The sequence below is a fragment of the Grampus griseus genome (genome assembly GCF_964374135.1).
Source record: "Grampus griseus genome assembly, chromosome: 18".
NCBI lineage: Eukaryota > Metazoa > Chordata > Mammalia > Artiodactyla > Delphinidae > Grampus > Grampus griseus.
In genome coordinates this window covers 417,556-437,584 of record NC_139012.1, presented here as the reverse complement: position 1 = coordinate 437,584, position 20,029 = coordinate 417,556, and the positions used below count along the sequence as shown (strand labels likewise).

The 20,029-nt window shown below is 42.3% G+C and overlaps 1 protein-coding gene across 1 annotated transcript in view; it reads left to right on the top strand.

Moving 5' to 3' along the window:
• CDC16 (cell division cycle 16) overlaps nt 1-19,113 on the top strand; it is a 28,385-nt gene extending 9,272 nt beyond the window's left edge. Inside the window, exons 10-18 of the mRNA XM_082675680.1 lie at nt 126-175; nt 1,068-1,141; nt 2,714-2,839; nt 8,592-8,744; nt 10,035-10,098; nt 12,560-12,621; nt 13,518-13,653; nt 15,231-15,321; nt 18,643-19,113. Of these exons, the coding sequence (XP_082531806.1) occupies nt 126-175; nt 1,068-1,141; nt 2,714-2,839; nt 8,592-8,744; nt 10,035-10,098; nt 12,560-12,621; nt 13,518-13,653; nt 15,231-15,321; nt 18,643-18,902 (1,016 nt within the window). The 3' untranslated portion in view covers nt 18,903-19,113. The remainder of the gene's footprint in view (nt 1-125; nt 176-1,067; nt 1,142-2,713; nt 2,840-8,591; nt 8,745-10,034; nt 10,099-12,559; nt 12,622-13,517; nt 13,654-15,230; nt 15,322-18,642) is intronic.
• Nucleotides 19,114-20,029: the final 916 nt, after the last annotated feature.

The window sequence follows — 20,029 nt, the reverse complement described above, 5'->3', positions numbered from 1 at the left end:
GAAATCATTGCTGCGAGAACAAGATTTATATGATTGTGAAGAGCTGTAACTGGGGGAAACGCATATCTTAAAGTTCATTTGCTGTGAATAATTTTATTCTTTTTTTTTCTTTTTCTCTAATGTAGAACTTTTCTATCTTTCTCATAAATTGGTGGATTTATATCCTAGTAATCCTGTAAGTAAATATAAACTTTTTCCCTTATAGTGTCTTTTTTCTTACCTGAACTTTAAGAAAATACTTAACAGGTGTTTAGACAGAGGCTAAATTTAAATTCAAGCAAATAATGTTTTATTTTAAGGTGTTGGAGCAGAATCTCCTAGTGCTTATGATAATTAGAAGCAGCATTCACTTTTTCAATTCATGAAAGTATATATTTTTTTAGTATATAACTTAAAAATCTTTATTTTTTATGATTACAGAAATTGTATATGCATATTATTTTGAAATAGCTAACATACAGAAAAATTACATCTTGAAAGTGAAAGTCATACTCATACCTCTCATAAGCAATGCTAATAACTGCTTGGTAGCTTTCTCACATTACATGTATGATAACTTACTGAATTATGCGCCGAATTGAATCATTGTGTCTTCCAAACTGCCATGGATCAGAATGAAGACCTAGAAATTGAAAATGGAATCAGGAACCATGTCCTTAAAGGCAAAAGTCAGGGGTCAGGGTTTAAGTCTCAGACAAGAATCTGCACCCCAGACCAGTGTGAAAACAATTTATAAAGAGGCGAAACCAGTGCAAGAGAAGTCAGCTGAAGAGGTGGAATCTGTAGAACCGAGGTGGGGTGGGGAAGACACAGTGCAGGTGGGAGGCTGGGACCCAGGCTGGCTTTGCCATAGGAAGAGGTTCAGATGCTGCAGGGGTGCGATGGGAAGCGCCTGGAGCAAGAGCTGTAGAGAGTCTGGCCTCCTGTCACCCAGGACCCTTAGTAGACAGCCTGTCTCAGTGACGTTCCTGACTTGAACTAGAGTATATGCTGGGACCTCTGACTTGTTACAGATGCCCGGTTCAAGGTTAAGCGTCTTTGGTCATGGTACGTTTTAAACTTTTTAGGTGTCTTGGTTTGCAGTGGGGTGCTATTATCTCATGGTCGGTCATAAAAATGAACATGCCAGAAGATATCTCAGGTATGAACTTACTGTCTTCCTCCCTCTGTAGTGAACCTACAGGAAGTGATTTCTTGGTCATCTGCTTTAATGCAGTAATTAGTAGTACTTTTAAAAGCAGTATGAAAGAATAAAGGTTTTCTTCAGATTCCATTCGGTTGTGTCCGTTATTTACCCTGCTCTTTATAAGATGCCATGAGGGGAGATAAAAGTAGTCAGTGGTGTAGACCTTGTCCTCAAGGAGCTTATGATGTATTTAAACTTTTATTTATAAATGAGAATAAATATGAAAAAATAGGGAATAATACAAAGTATTTCGAAAGTTTTTTTATTTATAGAGATACTATTAACCTCTTACTCTTAGGACTTCTTTTGTTAATAGTTGTGAAATTACGTGACACTTTATGTGAGGTTAGGGTCACTAAATGTGACTATAAAACAGAACTCTTGGCATAGTGAACTGGTTTATGTAAGGATCTGCTGTGGTTTTAGCTTGAGGAGCTCCATGCAGCCCAATCAGACTACTTAACCAGTGCTATTCAATTACACAAGTACAGAAATATGTCTAATAATACCTGTGACTTCCTCCATGTGAACGAAATAGAAAATGAGTCTGTGGTGAAGTTCATAAACTTTGGACACAGACTTGAATTCTGATCCAGATTCTGCCACTTACTAGCTATAATTCCTTGGGAGAGTTCATTTCTCCTACCTTCCCTTTCTTCTGTGAAAATGGGAATGATGTCGTTGTATGTCAGCATTGTTAGGAAAATTGCTAAGATGACAGGAGAGGATCCTGCACTAGGAAAGCATTAGGGCGAGCTCTCTGATTGGTGGGCAGCTAAGCATTTTAGAAGAAGGGTGCTCGTGTTCTTTTCGGGAGCGGTGCGCTTCATGTTATGATGGTTCCTTTGAACTATGCTTCTCTGACTTAGTGTGCTTATTCAGTGATGAATTCTACATGAAACAGGGAACATTTGGGTAAAAGAAAACTTAGAAAATAAAATGCTGAGAAGTGGGAATCTCCCCTTTTGTATTTTCTGTGTTTGTTTTGTGATGTGTTCTCTTTATTATTGTGGGTCACCTGGTTGAAGACTATTTAAGACTATGTAAATAGTCCAGTCCACAGAACCAGCATGACTCTCTTAATCATCTGTAGGACGTCACTTAATCTTCCCAGCCTCAGTATACTTATCGTTAAAATATAAATAGTAACTTATCTTGAAGGTTATGAGGATTAGGTGATGCGTATAAGGCACACTTCCTTAAGTGGTTGCTGCTACCACCGTTTATCTACTAGGTTTTGAAATGAAGCTCCTGGATTAAGTAATATTTGTAAATTCTATACAGAAAGCTAATGGGCTCCACTATAGTACCTAAGAAGTTGTGGACCTCTCCTAAAATTACTTAAAAATTTGCTTGTACTATTAAACATTTTATTTCAAGTGAATTAACATAAATGTTACATTAGTGTTTAATATGTTGACAACTCATTCATTAATTCTGATGTCCTTGAAACCATGAACTTACATAAAATTAACCTAACAGTTTAAGAATAAATATTACACACTCGAATGAAATCTCTTGTTTTAGCAAAGCTACGACGCTGGAGAAGACCTACGGGCCGGCCTGGATCGCTTACGGGCATTCGTTCGCAGTTGAGAGTGAACATGACCAAGCGATGGCTGCTTACTTCACGGCAGCGCAGCTGATGAAAGGGTGCGCAGAGCAGGTTGCTTAAGCAAAGCGAAATTTTATTATTACTATCTCTGCCATTGGTTGTTAAACTGAACAAAAGAATAATGTATCATGTTAGTAGCTTATGATTGTGAAATAAGTATGGAAGTGAGAGGGAAAGAAGCTGGTGTGGTGATTTTGCCTAGCAGTTTACCTTAACCAATACAAAAGGGGACTAACAAGTTAGGCTCAGGGAACAGGATAGGGTGGAAGCTGTTTTTCACATGCTCATGTAAGAATGAGAGTATTCGTGAGCAAAGTTACTATTTACACCCTGCTTATGTCCAGAAGGTATTCACGTGGCTCAGTGCAGTACTCAGGTTCAGGACTGAGTCTGCCGGTGTTGTAGATTTATATCAGTGTTAGATGTGTTGGTAGTGGCCGGTGTGCCCTGAGAGCATATGGTACTTTGGGGAGCAGGAATTGCTGTCGTTCCTGTTGACTCCTTGGATTTGCCATCGGTTTCACTGTGCCTCGTTCTCCTGTGTGGGCTGCTTCTGCTGTCTGCCGCCCCACCTCTGCGTGGAGAGGTAGTGGGAGTGCCGGGGTGCAGAGGGCTGGTCTGGAGCCAGACTGCCTGGTGATCTCGGCCAGCCGTGTACCTCTTAAACAATAGGAATCATGGCAACACTTAACACCTAGACTTGCTGTGAGGGATAGTTGAGGTAATTCCAGTTTCAGACACATAGAAAGCACTCAGTGAAGGTTAGCTGCCTTAACTTGTCTGACTGAATTTCATCTGGTTAGGTTTGCTCTACCTTTCCAGACTGTCAGACTCATTTTGGCACCCAGTTCTGCATCTATATTATTTATGGCGCCAGCTTTTTTAGTTATGTTAAATTTGATATGTATGACTTTGATATCTAACTAGCTGTCCATGAAAATATTGTAAAAGACATAGCTCCCTGACTGCGTTTGTCAGCTCAGGCTGCCGTAACAAAATGCCATACACTGGGGGGTTTAAGCAGAAGCAGTTTATTTTCTCCTGGTTCTAAGGCTGGCTGGCCGGCTGGCTGATTGGGTTCCGGGGAGGGTGGGTGGGGGGCTCTTGCCGGCTGCCTTCTCACTGTGTCCTCACAGGGCAGAGAGCTAGGTCTAGTGTCTCGCACAAGGGCACCAGCCCCGCCATATTAGGGCCTCACCTTCATGCCCTCACATAACCTTTATTATTTCCTCACAGGCCCTCTCTCCGAATATAGTCACTGGGGGTTAGGGTGTAACATACGAATTTGGGGGCAGACATACATTCAGTCCATAAGTCCATGATACTAACATATTACTAGAGTAATCCTCCAGATTAAAGTTGTTCAGCCAGTTACTGATCCATCTAAACGGTCCTCGTACCCAGTCCATCCTAGTCACCAAGACACGTGAGACCCTTTCCAGTGCCCTGCTGAAGCTTGGCTCCGGTGTCTGCCCATACCCCCGATCCATCAATCTGGTGAACTGGCAGCAAATGATAACTTCCCGTGGGTTGTTTCTTATGAGGAAATGCTAGTCTGCTAATTTCATTTTGCTACTCTGGGTGCTCACAAGCCCAGGAACAGTTATTACTAGTTATTAGTTAGTTACTAGCTAAGAGTCAAAACCAGTGATAATTAATGACATGATTAATGTTTTAATGTTTCCCAGTCTGACACTTTTCTAATTAAATTTTCAAATCAGCTCATCAGGATAAACATTTTTCTCTCAGTTTCACTTTTTCACCAGAACAGCTTTTATCCAATCTAGTTTGGATTAATACTGACTGGGGTACTTTCCAACACTAACAACCAGTTCTCTGCTTCTCCAGACACCATCTGGGTCCTACAAGTCCATTCAGTTCTGACACTAACTACCCAGCGTTAGTGCAGACCTCACAGCTTAAGGGCCCAGTCCCACAAGACTGCCCCTCCCCTCTCCAGATGCCAATCGCAAGTCCTGGGTCACTTATACTTCTGACTGTCTGGCCACAAACCAGGGGTTCCCGCAACCCCCTCCTAAGGTTTGCTCATTTGCCAAAACGACTCATAGAATTCAGGAAAGCATTTTGCTTCTTATAAGTGATACAGCTCAGGAAGGGCCAAATGGAAGAGATGCATAGGGCAGGGCACGTGAGTGGGGGTGCGTGGAGCCTCCGCTCCTCTGGGCGCCACCCTCCCAGCACCGCAGCATGTTCACCAACCCGGAATTCTTCTGAAGCTGACTGTTCAAGAGCTCTTACAGAGCTTAGGCTGCAGCCTCCCTTCCAGGAGGTCTGTGAGTGGGCCTGAAAGTTCCAGTCCTCTCATCACTCGGTCTTCCTGGTAACCAGCCCCACTCTGAGTCACCCCAGTAGCATAAATTGGGTGTGATCAGAAGGGGCTCATTAACAAAAGACGCTCCTCTCACTCAGGAGATCCCAGGGCTCTTAGGAGCCCTGTGCCAGCAACCAGAGACAAAAACCAAATGTAATTCTTACTTTACGGCACCAACTCAATTTCAGTAGAGCAAGTAGGAGAAGGGTTGCAGACAAAAATACATTGGTACTGTCTTATCCTAACCTATGTGGTTACTTCGCCTAAACTCTATTTTTTCCTGTGGATTTGAGTTACTCTCTTGTGTCCATTCATTTCAGATTGAGGACTCCTACTAGTATTTCTTGTTGGGCAGGTCTGCTAACAACAAGTTCTCTCAGTTATACGTTGTTATGATTATTTCCGCGTGTAATGTTGTTTTTCAAAGAAGCTGTGAGAAGAAACGCAAGCAGGTGTATGTTTATGTCGTTTGTTATGTTGACCTTTTTTTCCATTTCAAGTTCTCTTCATTTGTCCTTGTGGATTTGAGATACTGTCTGGTGTCGCTTCCTTACCCCAGTACAGCTTTGCTCCTGCCACTTCCTTTGTGCCGTTAGTGGTAAACATTACATTTCTACATACGTTAGGCCTAATCACACTGTTTCACACAATTGCTTTCTAAGTCAGTCCAGAGAAGAAAGATGAAATGTAATCACCTCTACTGGTGCTGTGTTTTTCATGTGGATTTGAATTACTGTCTGGGGTCACTTCTTTCACCCTTAAGAACTTCCTTCAGTATTTCTTGTAAGGTGAGTCTGCAACAAAATTTCTCAGTTTTTGTGTCCCTGAAAATGTCTTAATTTCACCTTCATTTTCAAGGGATAGTTTTGCTGGATATAAAATTCTTGGTTGTCCTTTTTCTTTCAGTATTTTGAGTGTCATCCATTGCCTTCTTGGCCTCCAGGTATTTGGTTAGAAGTCAGGTGATCAGGGATCTCATGTGTTATATTTTGTTACTGCTTTAAAGATGTTTATCTACATATTTATTTAGTGTTTTCCAGTGGTTTGACTGTGGTTTGTCTAGGTGGGGGTTACTTGGGAGTTTTCCGAGCTTTGGGGTATGTTTGGCCTACATGTTCTTTGGTGTCAAATATTTTCTTTACCCCTTACTTTCTCCCTTCGCCTCCAGGGCTCTCTTTACACACATGTTGGGATGCTTGGTGGTGTCTCCCAACTCGATGCGACTGTTGTTTTCCGCCATTCTTTTATCTTTCTGTTCCTCAGACTGGGTAATCTCATTTGACCTTATTCATGTTCGATGATTTCCTCTGCCTGTTCCAACTGCTGATGAACCCTTCTAGTGAATTTTTTATTTATTTTGTTTTTCAACTCCAGATTTTCTGATCGTTTGTTATAATTTTTACCTTTTGTTGTTCTGTTTGGTGAGACATTGTTCTCATAGTTTAGTTTTGTAGACATAATTTCCTTTAGTTCTTTGGATATTTAAAATAGCTAATTTAAAGTGTTTTTCTAGTAAACCCAGTGTATGGTCTTCCTCCAGGGTAGTTTCTATTGCCTGCTTTTATCCCCTTATGTATTGCCATACTTTCTTGTTTCTTTCCGTGTCTCTTTATTTTTTGTTGAAACTGGACGTTTAAAGTAATATAATGTGGCAATTCTGGAAATCACATTTACCCTACACCACCCCAGGGTTTGTTGTTGTTGCTGCTATTTGTTGTGGCTGTTTGGTGACTTTGCTGGGCTTTTAAAAATTTTGTAAAGTCTGTGTCCTTTGTCATCTGAGGCCAGTGAAGCCTCTGCTCAGTTAGCTCAGGGCTTCTTTTCATATCTTGAGCCGAGTTTCCCCCCCTCTTCTGAAGGACCCTGTACGTGTATAGGGGCATGTCTTCAGTGTTCCCATGGTTGGTAATTCTGCCTTAGCCCTCTTCAATTCCTGCTTGCACTGAGCCTCAGGGGCATCCAGAGATGAGAGATTAGGGCCTCCTCCAGCCTTTCCTGTGCGTGCATGTGGTCCTGTGTGTGGCCTTCTGCTGTAGCTGCCTCAGGTTAATGTTAAACATTGTTTTCAACAAATGCCTTGGGGGTAGACATTTCTCTGCATGAGCTCTGAGTCAGGTCAAATAAGACAGCTGTGAATGGGGCTTTTCCAGGGAGCTGCTAGATACGTCAAATAGTGACAGATCTCTGTGGGGTATTTCAGAAGCTCCAAACTAATTTTTGTCCCCTCCAGTGGCTGTCAGACTGCTGATTTTCTAGGCTAATGTGGAGCTGGGGAAAGGGAGATGGGAATCAGACAAGTTAAATGTCATAGAGTTTGCTGTTCTTACTGAGATTCAGCTGTTTTTCTAGAATAAGTACCCCTCAGATTGTTGTAAGCCTTTGGTTAACTTGCAAAGTTCTAGAAATGTTTATTTTGACAATTGTTGGCAGTGTTCTTGCTGCTCCTATGGAGGAATAGATTTTTTTTTTTTTTTTTTTTTTTTTTTTTTGCGGTACGCGGGCCTCTCACTGTTGTGGCCTCTCCCGTTGCGGAGCGCAGGCTCCGGACACGCAGGCTCAGCGGCCATGGCTCACGGGCCCAGCCGCTCCACGGCATGTGGGATCCTCCCGGACCAGGGCACGAACCCGTGTCCCCTGCATCGGCAGGCGGACTCTCAACCACTGCACCACCAGGGAAGCCCGAGGAATAGATTTTTGGAGCTCCTTCCTGTGCATTTCATATTTCCTCCAGGTACATCCATAAAGGTTCTTCATGACCCTTCTGTAGATGCTACAGTTGTAACTTCAGTCATGATTCTAGATTAGAGCCCGGACACCTCCCAGCCAGGCAGTCAGTATTCACTGACATTGTCAGATCCATCTTTGGGGAAAGGTTATCTTACTGTGATCACTGGTCTGACAGGGTGAAGAGATGGAAATTCAATTAAAACTAGTTACTCTGCCTACAGCTGTTTTCAGAGGGTATGAGAGTAGAATACACATGACATAATTCAGAGCTCTGCAGCATAGCACTGATAATAACCGATAGTGGAGACTCACACGAGGGGTGGGGGTGGTCTAGCTGGAAGTCCAAAGCAGCTGCATAGAGGCAAGTGGAATTGAGCACAGCCATGAGGGTCTGTGTTGCTGAGTCAGTGAGGGAGGAAGGCGGTCTTGGCTGGGCCTGGGTGCTGGCACAGGGGGGCCTGCCCTTCTGCTTTGCAGGGGTTTTGCTTCGTCTCTTTACTGTAGAATAATGAAAAGTAAGGGTGAATCGGTTGCTGGTAGATTTTAGAAGTGGCAGCTGATTAGTCTAAGAGCCTATTAGATATTCATTAAATATTAGTAAATGAAGTGTCAGAAAACAAGTAAGCGCCCTACTTTTGGCTATGTTAAAATTATTTTGCAGACAGGATTTGAAATCTGTTGAACTATAAAGTTTTAAGTGTTGAATATGTGAAATTTTCCAATATTTTTAGGTGTCATTTGCCAATGCTTTATATTGGATTAGAATATGGATTGACCAATAACTCAAAATTGGCTGAAAGATTCTTTGGCCAAGCTCTAAGCATCGCACCAGAAGACCCTTTTGTTATGCATGAGGTTGGCGTGGTCGCATTTCAAAATGGAGAGTAAGTACTGAAAGGCCAGAGGCCCCTCTGTTTCCTTTTTGTACAGAGAGCAAAACCTCAGTCACCAGAGTTTAGCCCATCAGAGTGGCTCTTCACAGACATTTCATTTTAGGAGAAGGAGGCGAACAGGTAAAAAATGAAAATAGCGAGTGTTATCTTGGAATTCTTTAAAAATACTAAACCTGGGTTTTGGTCCCCTGTGCTGTGGGCTGTCACAAGCTCTTAGGTCCTGGACTGGACCGTTGTTGCCAACTCTGTTAAGTCACTGGACCCCTCAGGGTGGCCTGGAGACACTGCAGAATCCCTAGTCGTCTCTTTGTTGACTAGGAATTGGATTCATACATTTGAGAAAGATTTCTTACAATTTTGGAACAAAAATGTTTCCTTTGCAGATAATCCAAAAATTAAGCCAATTAGAATGGCCCAGTCTCTGAGCTTCCTGGTCAGTAGTTGAGGTTACTGTAGTCTTGGATATTTATAGAATAAGCAATTCAGTGTTGTACTCAAAGAGGGGACTCTCTGTAGTCCTTTGCACTGAACTATACTTAAATTTTAAAACAGTAAATTAGTACTACTGTAGTGTTTTTGTGGCATTTGTGTGTATTCTAAAAATTTGATTATCTAATATTTATAAAAGAGTTTGGAGCCTTTTAAAATAATCTATAGTAACAATTTCATGTACAGTCAATTTATTTGTAGTCTATTTTATGCCCTTTTCCCTTTTTTGTGCTTTATGTTGGTTATTTTACAGTTTAAAATGATCCCCAAGCGGAATGCCAAAGTGCTGTCTAGTGTCCTAAGCTCAGGAAGGCTGAGATATGCCTTGGTCAGGATACAGGTGTTAGATAAGCTTTGTTCAGGCATCAGTTACAGCGCTTTTGGCTGTGAGTTCAGTGTTAACAGATCAGCAGTATACGTCAAGTAAGGTGTTGCCAAACAGAAGCACATGTGAAACCAGGTACACTGAACAGTTGGTGAACGTGTGAGCAGAGGATTGTAGCTTTTCCCCTGGGAGCAGTGGTTTGGTGTTGGCTAAAGTAGTGTTAACAGTGCCTTTATGGAACCTGATTCCTGAGAAGATGCTGTATCTCCTAAAATCTTGAACTCTTGTGATGGTGATGCCATAAAAGTAATCATTTATCTCACTTAAACTTGACTTTTAAAAAACTGTTTACAGAAGTTTACCTCATTTCATTTTAATATTACTGGCAAGAGATATTCAGATTTTTCTTAAAATGTTTATACATGCTAATCTTGAATAAACTGCAACTTTTTCCCCCTCTATTTTAGATGGAAAACAGCGGAAAAATGGTTTCTCGATGCTTTGGAAAAAATTAAAGCAATTGGGAATGAGGTATTCTATATAATATCTGTAATACACACACACACACTCATAAGTGTGTTTAGTATTGAATGAGGAAGATAATATTAGACCGTCTGTCTTACCTAGAATATAATAACCTAATATTTATCATAGCAGATGTTTGTTAATGTTTGACTTGTCATGGTATGAAGTGTTTTGTTACATGGTACAAAATGAGTCTTTCTAATTGAGAGGGTAGGTGTTGGCTCTTTGCTTCTTAAGAGGCTCTGGTTTTGATCTGTGGGCGTAATCAGTATATTCCATGATTATTTGATACAGGGAATGTGTGATGATACATGGAAGCTGGTAGGCACTGTAGCATCTGACTTGTCCTTGTCTAGAACCTCTTTGACCAACGGGTACATGTAGCAGCAGATCCCACTTCTGCAGGAATGGGGCCACATGTCATTAAAATTAGACCTATCATTGCTCTTCCTTACCTGATACTTAGTATATATTTAGATCTTTAACCAGGTTCTGTCACATGAGAGGTGCGTGAATTTGTGCTCATGAATTAACCTTCCAGCTATCATGGATGTGTAAACACTGGTATTATATTAAATGCTGACAGTTTGAGACGCTGTAAACTTCTGTAGGTCAGAGATTTGCATGTTGTTGCTCTTTGGTTCCTGATTCTTTTATTCACGCCTGTGTTGTCTTACTCTGTTCTGATTATCACTTCCCAGTGTCCTTCTGTTCCTGCCCCCAGGAACACTTGCCCACAGCATACATCTTCCTTGGCTATAAGTTCCTCTTTACTGAGACAGACGCAGCTCCCCGGGCTCCCTGCCAGGTGGCGGTTTACTTGTCCCTGTAGACACAGCTTTGTTTATTTTGGTCTCTTCTTAATTGTCATGTGAACCTAAAAACACTATATATCTGTGTGTTTGCACACGTATGTATATAAAGCAGGTCTTCCACAGCTCAGTCTTGGGTGGTCGGGATAATGCATGTGTTTCTGTTGATATAGGGTGGCCACTTACCACCTTGCCCATTTTCAAAGAATTGAATCCCTTAGGACCTTGCTCCTTGGACTGCAGCAGCCGCATCAGCGTCACCTGGGAGCTCGTTAGAAGTGCAGAACTTCATATCTGCTGAACCAAAATCTGCAGTTTTAGCAAGATCCCCGGGTGATTCTCATGCACAGAAAAGTTTGAGATGCACTGTCATAAACCACATTTGAAGTTGAAATTATTTACATCTTTGATGATCAGAAGACACTTTGGATTCTTGCAGACACATAAAGTAATGGTTTAAATACAAAAGCACAATACTATTAAACTTTCAAAATGCTCATTAAACAGTTATATGAGGAGGGGAAGATATTGTGTGATTTAGTTGTAAACTGCAGCAAATGTCAGAGTAGCCCAGGAAAGCAGGTGTGCCTAAGAATCGTAGACGGTTTGTTTCATTCACATGGGCAGTGCCTTCCAGAGCTGGGCTCAGGGGAGTTAGAGAGTGTGACCAGGTCTGTTTATTCCCTTAGTTCTGACTTACTGCTGCGTGTCGACTGTGTCCTAAGCTCTGAGCTAGGGGTTGGGAGGCAACAGAAAACTGGTTTGATGTTGATGCCCTCAGATCAGTGCAGATAAATAAATCGCCAGTAATAATGCAGTGCACAGAAAGGGCTGTGATTGAGGAAGTAAAGGACTCCACACAGACTTGATGGCCGGTCAAGAAGGCCTTCTGGGTTCAAGGAAATACACCTCGGTCCTAAAGGATGGATGCTAGCCAGGCAAAAGTAAGGAAGAGGGTATTTCAGGTGTAGAGAATGGTATGTGCAAAACTGGAGCCAACTCAGTATGGCTTGGATTTTCAGTTCACAGAGAACGTCAAGAAATGGGGCAGGAGGGGTAAGTGTGGGTCATCAAGGGCCTTGAAGATGATGTTAGAGTTTGCACCTTGTCGAGCGGTGGCAGGACAGTAGGAGCTTTAAGACAGGTGGCGTGGTCAGACTCATATGATGGGGCCCAGACAAGACGTGTTAGTGATGGGGGTGGCGTTCTGATGAGGGGGCTGATACGCCATCCCCGGAGGGGTCGGGGTGACGTGGTGCTGTGTGCTGAGTGGCAGAGCACCAGAGGGGTGGGGTCGGGGAGCTGGGCTGACAGGGGAGAGGGGGTAAGACGTCAGCATGTGGTGTGCTGGACTTGAAGTGCTTGTGAGTTGCTAAGTAGCCACGTTACTGGGCAGATGGAAAGCTCTGGGCTGGAGGTGCAAAGTCTGAAGTTCTCTGGCATAGGCGGGCTCTTCGGCAGGATAGCGCTAATAGAATAACGCTCAGGGAGTGGCTTCTAGTAGGAACGCTGGAAAAGCAGCTCAGCAGTCTTGCCTAGTGCCGTGCAAGCACCAGGAGAGAGCCCCTCTCGCACAGAGGAGTGAAGTCATGCAGTGCAAACGGGTCAGGGTGAAAAGTAGCTTGGAATCATGGGTCTCATGTGCTTTGTTTTAGGTAACAGTTGACAAATGGGAACCTTTGTTGAACAACTTGGGCCATGTCTGCAGAAAACTCAAGTAAGTGAAGTAAAGCATTTTCAGAAATATTCTTTGTGAGTAAAAGTTTACTTAATTTTGTGTAGCTCTTTTCCATATTTTTATTTAGCTTTCTTGTACTTGGCTACTCAGATGTAACAAGCACAAAACAAATGTTTTTATTACCTCTGTTGGTATAATTTTATTTTAGAAATATATTGAGAATTATAATAACTTCTATTTTCTAGGATTAAAAAATTTTAGTGTTCAAAATTAATTTAGAAGAATTAGGACAGTAGGAGCTAATTAAAGCCATATCCATATCCTAACTCACTCTTCTCCTCCAGATACCAGTTTTATGATGTGATGATTGATGTGATAATAGATGCCAATTGAAAAAGAGATTCTTTGGTTAAATAAGTTTGGGAACCTCGAGGTTACTCAAAATTTAGCAGGTTTTTCAGGATTTCTTGCAGTCTTTACTATGCGTTATGAACTGCAGCATTTCCCAAACATTATTAAGCACAAAACCTTTTTTCACAAGAGTTTTTACAGAGCAAGTATTGCAGAGGATTTGGGGAAATGCTGCTCCAACTCCTGTAGACCTTAAAGCAAAACAATGTGGTTGCTTTTAACCATCCCTGGTGTAGGAGGCTTGTCTTCACATAAAAGAGGTCTTGCTGTGCGATGGGGCATAGGCCCAAGGGTCAAGAATGGCATTCAGCTGGTAGCCCTGCAGGAGTGCCCACCCTCAGCTGGAAGGCAGGAAGACCCACTGAAGATACGCAGTGGATGCGAAGGACCGTTGCCATCTAGACTGTTTCTCTGATACAGGAAAGTGGTTCTTACGTGGCTACATCAAGGAGTACCCACGGCGCCCACTGACTGCTTTCTCTCTTTCTTCCTGTTCTCCTGTCCTCCCTCGTCTTCTCTCCCAGGAAGTATGCTGAAGCCTTGGACTACCACCGGCAGGCACTGGTGCTGATTCCTCAGAATGCGTCCACCTACTCTGCCATAGGGTACATCCATAGTCTGATGGGCAACTTTGAAAATGCCGTGGACTATTTCCACACAGTACGTCTTTCGTCTTTTGTTTGGACCTAACTTTAAATCTGGTTAACAGTTACCACTTTTTTTAAAAGACGTTTTCTAGGCAATGTTTTGTTACTTTACAGAAGTGCAGTTTAAAATTTACATTTTAAAACTCCTCAGGCAACCTTGTATTTTATTCTTTGCAGAGAAAAGTCCGTGAATGTCGTGTAGTAACTCCTCACATTAGAGCAGATGTGAACCTTGTCCTGAGTGTCAGTGAGAAACACAAGTGTCCAGGAGTGTTTGTCAGCACAGCTGAGCTGGGTGTGCATCGGAGGAGCCCTTTGGGAACTCCATTCTTTCTATTTATGACTTAAAAGTAATTCCCTTAGATGGTGTTTGCAGATGAACAAAGCCTGTGCGTTCGTCACTGCGGAAGACTCCCCCTTAATCCACACGCAGTGTTTCATCAGCTCTAAGCCACCGTTAATAAGCTAGGTGACCACACACAAATACGCTGCCCTTTATACTTTATCGTAATTCCTTCCTGCCACTTAGTTTTTCTGTACTTAGAAAAAGTGCTCTTTTGGACATATTAGGACATAGATTTTTATCAGGGATCAATTTACTACCTACATAAAAAAGAAGGTATAAGTGAAATAAATAGTTAAGATATTCATTTCTTCCCATTCAGAGTTTGCTCCTTCTAAATCACTTTTGTACCAGGTGGTCATTCCTGTTTTCCCAAAATTGTGTCCGTGTGCCAGTGCACACGCCCCATTTCACTCAGGTTCCTCCCGGCCAGAGACGTTGGCTCTGTCAGAAAGTGTCACCAAAAGGTTGTTAGACAACAACCGCAAGTCCAGTATCTTCTGTAGGTGTTCTTCAGGGGGTTGTGGTCTAGTCTGTGCTCTTGGTGTGGCCGCCAAGCCCACATTGCTGTCACAGACTCCCGTATCATGGCTGTGCCCGGCGGACAGCAGTAGTAAGAATCCACCTGTTGAAAGACTTCCCAAGTGCAGAAATGCTAGAATTTGAAAAAATGTGCGTCTTAGAATCGATGAAACAACTGTTTTTGGAGAAAGAGATAAAATTTGAGAAAATGCAATATTTCAAAGATAAATTTGTGAGTGATAGATTCGTAACTGATTTTCAAAGGTTGGTTAGAGATTTTCAGGTAGAGTGAAGTCCTGAAGTGCCGCTGAGATAACCAGAATACTTTCTGAGCAGCAGAAGTGTTTAGAAGTGTTAATAGTTTTTGTGATCTTTCAAATGTCTGTATTTGAACATTGTGTAATTTACCTCTCTTCTATGATTTAATTAATACAGAAGTCTTTGAAGGCTTTTTGTGGAGATACAGGTTTTAAAATCTTTTTGGAGGAGGGGATTTCGAACGTAAACAATAACATAGTGTAATGACCCTCCGCATGCCCATCGCCCAATTTCAACAGTCATCAACTATTGGCTACTCATGTTAACTGTATCCTCACTAACAGCCTCCCTCTACCTCTACCCTGGGTTCCCTGGAGTATTTAGAAACGAGTCCTGTGAGAATGTTTTACACCAAAGAGAAGGAGACAAATTTTCTTGTAATAACCGTGCTGAATCTTTTCTGGCAGGCCCTTGGTCTTAGGCGAGATGATACATTTTCTGTTACAATGCTTGGTCATTGCATTGAAATGTACATTGGTGATTCTGAAGCTTATATTGGTAAGTTTATAATTATTCTTATTGACGTTGTATTCCATTTTTTAGATTGTTGTATATCTCTTTAGGTTTCTCAAATTCTCATGTAAAGTTCTAAGTTCATCTTTCTAATGATTCTAGCTACATTAATATTAAGAAACTCCATTTATTTCAGTGGAACAACGTGTGGAAATTAATGATTCATTAAGTATCCATTCAGTTTAAAGTTGAGTACTTGCTGTATGCAAAATACAGTTATAGAATATGTGTAAAGCACTGTGATATACAACAATCAATCTAATTGCATAATTGAAAAAAATCTTAAGACAGATTTTTCTAATAAGTAAATGAAAGGGCTCTTGCCTTAATATTCTACAATGCAGAGCATAGCATGTAAATCTTTGCACTTCAGTGGACTGTTAAGTTGGCTTACATTCACATTACAATGCTATGTAATTCTTTAAATTTTTTTTAATGATTAGCAAGTCATAAGGTAAGTTGGTATGGAGTTGCTGTACTTGGGTGCCCACTTAGTTATGAACATTGTAAGGGAAAGAGCATTGCAGTGAGGTTACATCTTGAGAGCCGGACTTTGGGGTAGGCAAAGACTTCTTTAACAGGGTGTAAAAGCAGAAGAGGAAACAGTGCTAAATTAGGCTTCAATAAAAGTAAAAACTTGAGAGCAAGCTGGCACATTAGAGACCGAGAGGAGTCCCCCACAACACATAAACTCATCAAAGAACTTGCGTCTAGAATACAAAAAGTCCTATGCATGATCCTACAATGAGTAGAAATTCCATCAAAAATGGACAAAATACTTGAACAGGAATTTCACCAAAGAGGTTATTCAGGTAATTACAAAGTAAATGAAGGTGCTCAGTATCATTACTTATCAGTAAAGTGAAATAAAAACCATAACGAGGGCTTCCCTGGTGGCGCAGTGGTTGAGAGTCCGCCTGCCAATGCAGGGGACATGGGTTCGAGCCCTGGTCCGGGAAGATCCCACATGCCGCGGAGCAACTAAGCCCGTGCACCACAACTACTGAGCCTGTGCTCTAGAGCCCGCGAGCCACAACTACTGAGCTCACATGTCACAACTACTGAAGCCCACGCGCCTAGAGCTCGTGCTGCACAACAAGAGGAGCCACCGCAGTAAGAAGCCTGTGCACCGCAGCCAAGTGTAGCCCCCGCTCGCCGCAGCTAGAGAAAGCCTGCGCGCAGCAGCAAAGACCCAACGCAGCCAAAAACAAATAAATTAATTAAATTAAATTAAAACAAAAAAACACACCGTAATGAGGCACCACTATAAACCTGCCAGAATGGCTAAAAGTGAAAAATGCTGACTGGTAGTACCTAGTGTTGGCAGTGGCACGGAGCAGCTGGAATCCTCGTACATTATTGATTATTGTCGGGGTTATAAACGGGTCAGAGCTCTTTGGGAAACTGTTTAACAGCACATCTGCTAAAGTTAAATAGGCCTTTGCTGCCTAACACACCACTCCGGCCAGTTTCCCACAGTCCTGTGGGTCGGTTCATGGCTCTTTTGCTGGTCTTCACTTGGAGGGGCTGATGGTCCAAGATGGCCTCATACACAGGGGGACCTCAGTGACACAGCTGGGCTTCTCCATGGGTCTTTAACCCAGGCTTCTTCATAGCCTGGTCGTCTCAGGGTCCTGAGGGACAAGAACTAAAGCATCAGGACCCCTTGGAAGCTGGAAGTTGGACAAATCACTTCCATCACATTCTGTTCATCAGAATGAGTCGTGATTAAGTGTACCGTCAACACAGGAGGGCTTATTCAAGGGCATGGGTGCTGGGAGGTGTGATTCATTGGGGGCGATTGAGGCAGTGACTTTCCGTGCTGATCTTACAGTGTAGCAGCTCTGCTCCCAGGTTTATGCGCAAGAGGAGCAAGAGCCTCGGTAAGCCGGAAGTCACACGCAGAATTGATCATAGCGGCTTCTTTCCCACAGCAGCTCACTGGAGACAACCGAGGTCCAGCAATAGCAGAGTGGAGAACACTGCACAGTTAGAAGAGCTAACGACTGAATCGTGTTGCAACATACATGAGTCTCACCAGTTTTGACCAGAAAAGAATATATACTGATTGATTCCATTTATACAAAGATTAGTAATAAGCAGAACTAATCAGTGGTGATAGAAGAATGAGAGCATCGATTAGAAGGGAAGGTTCACTAGAGGGCCCTGAGGTGGTTTTCTAGGAGCTGGAAATGCTCGCTTTTGGTCTGGTGGTGGTGATGTGGATGTGTACATATGTGGAAATTCATGCAGCTGTGCACAGTTCACAGTTTGTATGTTACGGCTCAATTTTTAAAACTTAAAAATAAAGACCTTGGGTTGAAATCTCAGGTCTGCCACCCAGTAGCCCTGTGGCTTTGGGGCAAGTGGGAGCCTCAGTTTCCACATTTGTCCAAGGAGGAGTTGTGAAGCTTAAACGCAAAAGTCCTATAAGGCTAAGAGAGGTGTGGAGATACAGTACTGAATAGGACGGACGTTTTGCCTGTCCTCACAAAGGTAATGGTCTTAGAAAGGAGATTTCCAAGTGTATTGTTCATTACATATTAGTTTATTTTATTGAGGTAAAATTGACATATAATGTATTAAATTCAGGTGTACAACATAATTTAATACTCGTAAGCATTGTGAAATGACCACCACAGTTAGTCTAATTAACATCTGTCACAAAACATAGTTAGAAAAAATTTTTTCTTGCAATGAGAACTTTTAAGGTCTATTCTCTTAGCAACTTTTGAATATGTAATACAGTATTATTAACTGTAATCGCCATGCTGTACTATTTTTATCTTAAGAAGACTTGGATGTTATTATCTGTTAAAACATCTATTACTGAAAGCTATTAGTTTGAACTTTGTAAAATTGTCATTTTGTTTATGTCGGGAATGATTGGACCTAATACATCCATTGTTCTCACGATTTTGATTTGTAGACAATGTATTTCCCTTCACTGTGTTTCTGTATACCTGAGGCTTGTGACTGCACCAGGGCCAAGCGCCAGCCGGCAGCTCTCCGTGTGCAGCAGCTGAGGGAGCACCGCGCACAGGCTTCTGTCGGTGCCAGACTCGCTTTGGAGATGGGGCGGCTGCTGAGCCCAGTGGAGCTGAGCCTGCACGTGCTTCTGGGAGTCTCCCCACAATCTCCCTTCGTCCCCAAGATCATGATGGGAACGCTTCTCCTCCTTAGCTATGCGTGTGCTCTTACAAGGACATCTGGCCTAAACGATAGAGCGGTGCCATGTATTGGTGGAAATGACAGGTAAATGGAATTTCTTATTTTGTTCTTACTGTGGCATTTCTCTCTTTTTAGGAGCAGACATCAAAGACAAATTAAAATGTTACGACTTTGATGTGCATACAATGAAGACATTAAAGAACATTATTTCACCTCCGTGGGATTTCAGGGAATTTGAAGTAGAAAAACAGACAGTGGAAGAAGCAGGGCTTGCACCATTAGAAACCTCAAGGAAAACTCCAGATTCCAGACCTTCCTTGGAAGAAACCTTTGAAATTGAAATGAATGAAAGTGACATGATGTTAGAGACGCCTATGTCAGACCACAGTACGTGATTCCAGACGGGTCCCAGTTCCCCTGTGTCCTAGAGTAGGTCAGTGTTTCCTCTCATCCTTGTCTTTAAAATGTCCCATTGCTCAACATGCATCCAGACCCCACCTCTGCATTTAGGAATGGAGACCTGCCTTAAGAGCCTGGATCGCACACCTTTGCAACAGATGTTTTCTGATCCTACGGAGCAGTTATACAAAGTGAAATAAAGAAAGTAAACCATGTCTTAGGTCGTTTTTTCTTTTTCAGTAGACTTTTATTTGGGGCTAATTTTGAACTTACAGAAAATCTGCAAAGGTAGTACTGAGAGCTTCCGTGCACCCTCACCCAGCTTCCCCCACTGTGAACATCTTAGGTGACTGTGGGACTTTTGTCATAACTAAGAAATCCACGTTGGTCTCTAGTAACCGAACTGCAGACTTCTTTGCATTTCACCAGTTTTCCCGTGAATGTCCTCTTTCCGCTCCTGCATCCGGGGGCCACGCTGCAACTAGCTGTCAGATTGCCTAGGCTCCTCTTGACTCAGACTTTTCTTATCTTTCGTGACCTGGACAGCTTTGAGAGGACTTGTCAGATATTTTGTAGAATGGTCCTCAGTTTGAGTTGTTTCAAGTGTTTCTCATGATTGGACTGGGGTTTTGGGTGTGAAGTACCTTTCTCACCACATTGTGTCAGGGTTACATGTTATCAGCATGACTTACACAGGAGGTGTGGACCTGATCACTTGGTGGCAATGGTGTCTGCCAGGTTTCCCCACTGCAAAGTCACTGTTTCCCTCTTCCCACACTTTAGAAGCAAATCACTAAGTCCAGCCTACCCTCCGTTTGTCGAGGGGTTTAAGTTAAGCTCCATCCCCTGACAGTTTCATCTGTTCTCTCCCATTTGTTCATTTTATTTATTTATCCCATTTATTTATCAGCATAAACTCATGTATACATATTTTCTATTTTAGGTGATAATTTTATGCTAACGTTATTTATTTTGTGGCGTAAGTTGTTTCAGCTTTGGCCATTGGAAGTCTTCAGCTTGGCTCTTATGTCCTTGTGACATGCCTCCATCTTATGTCCTTGTGATGTGCCTCCATTTTTTCTTCTCATTTTTCCTTTATTTTGGTAAAATGTATGTATACAAC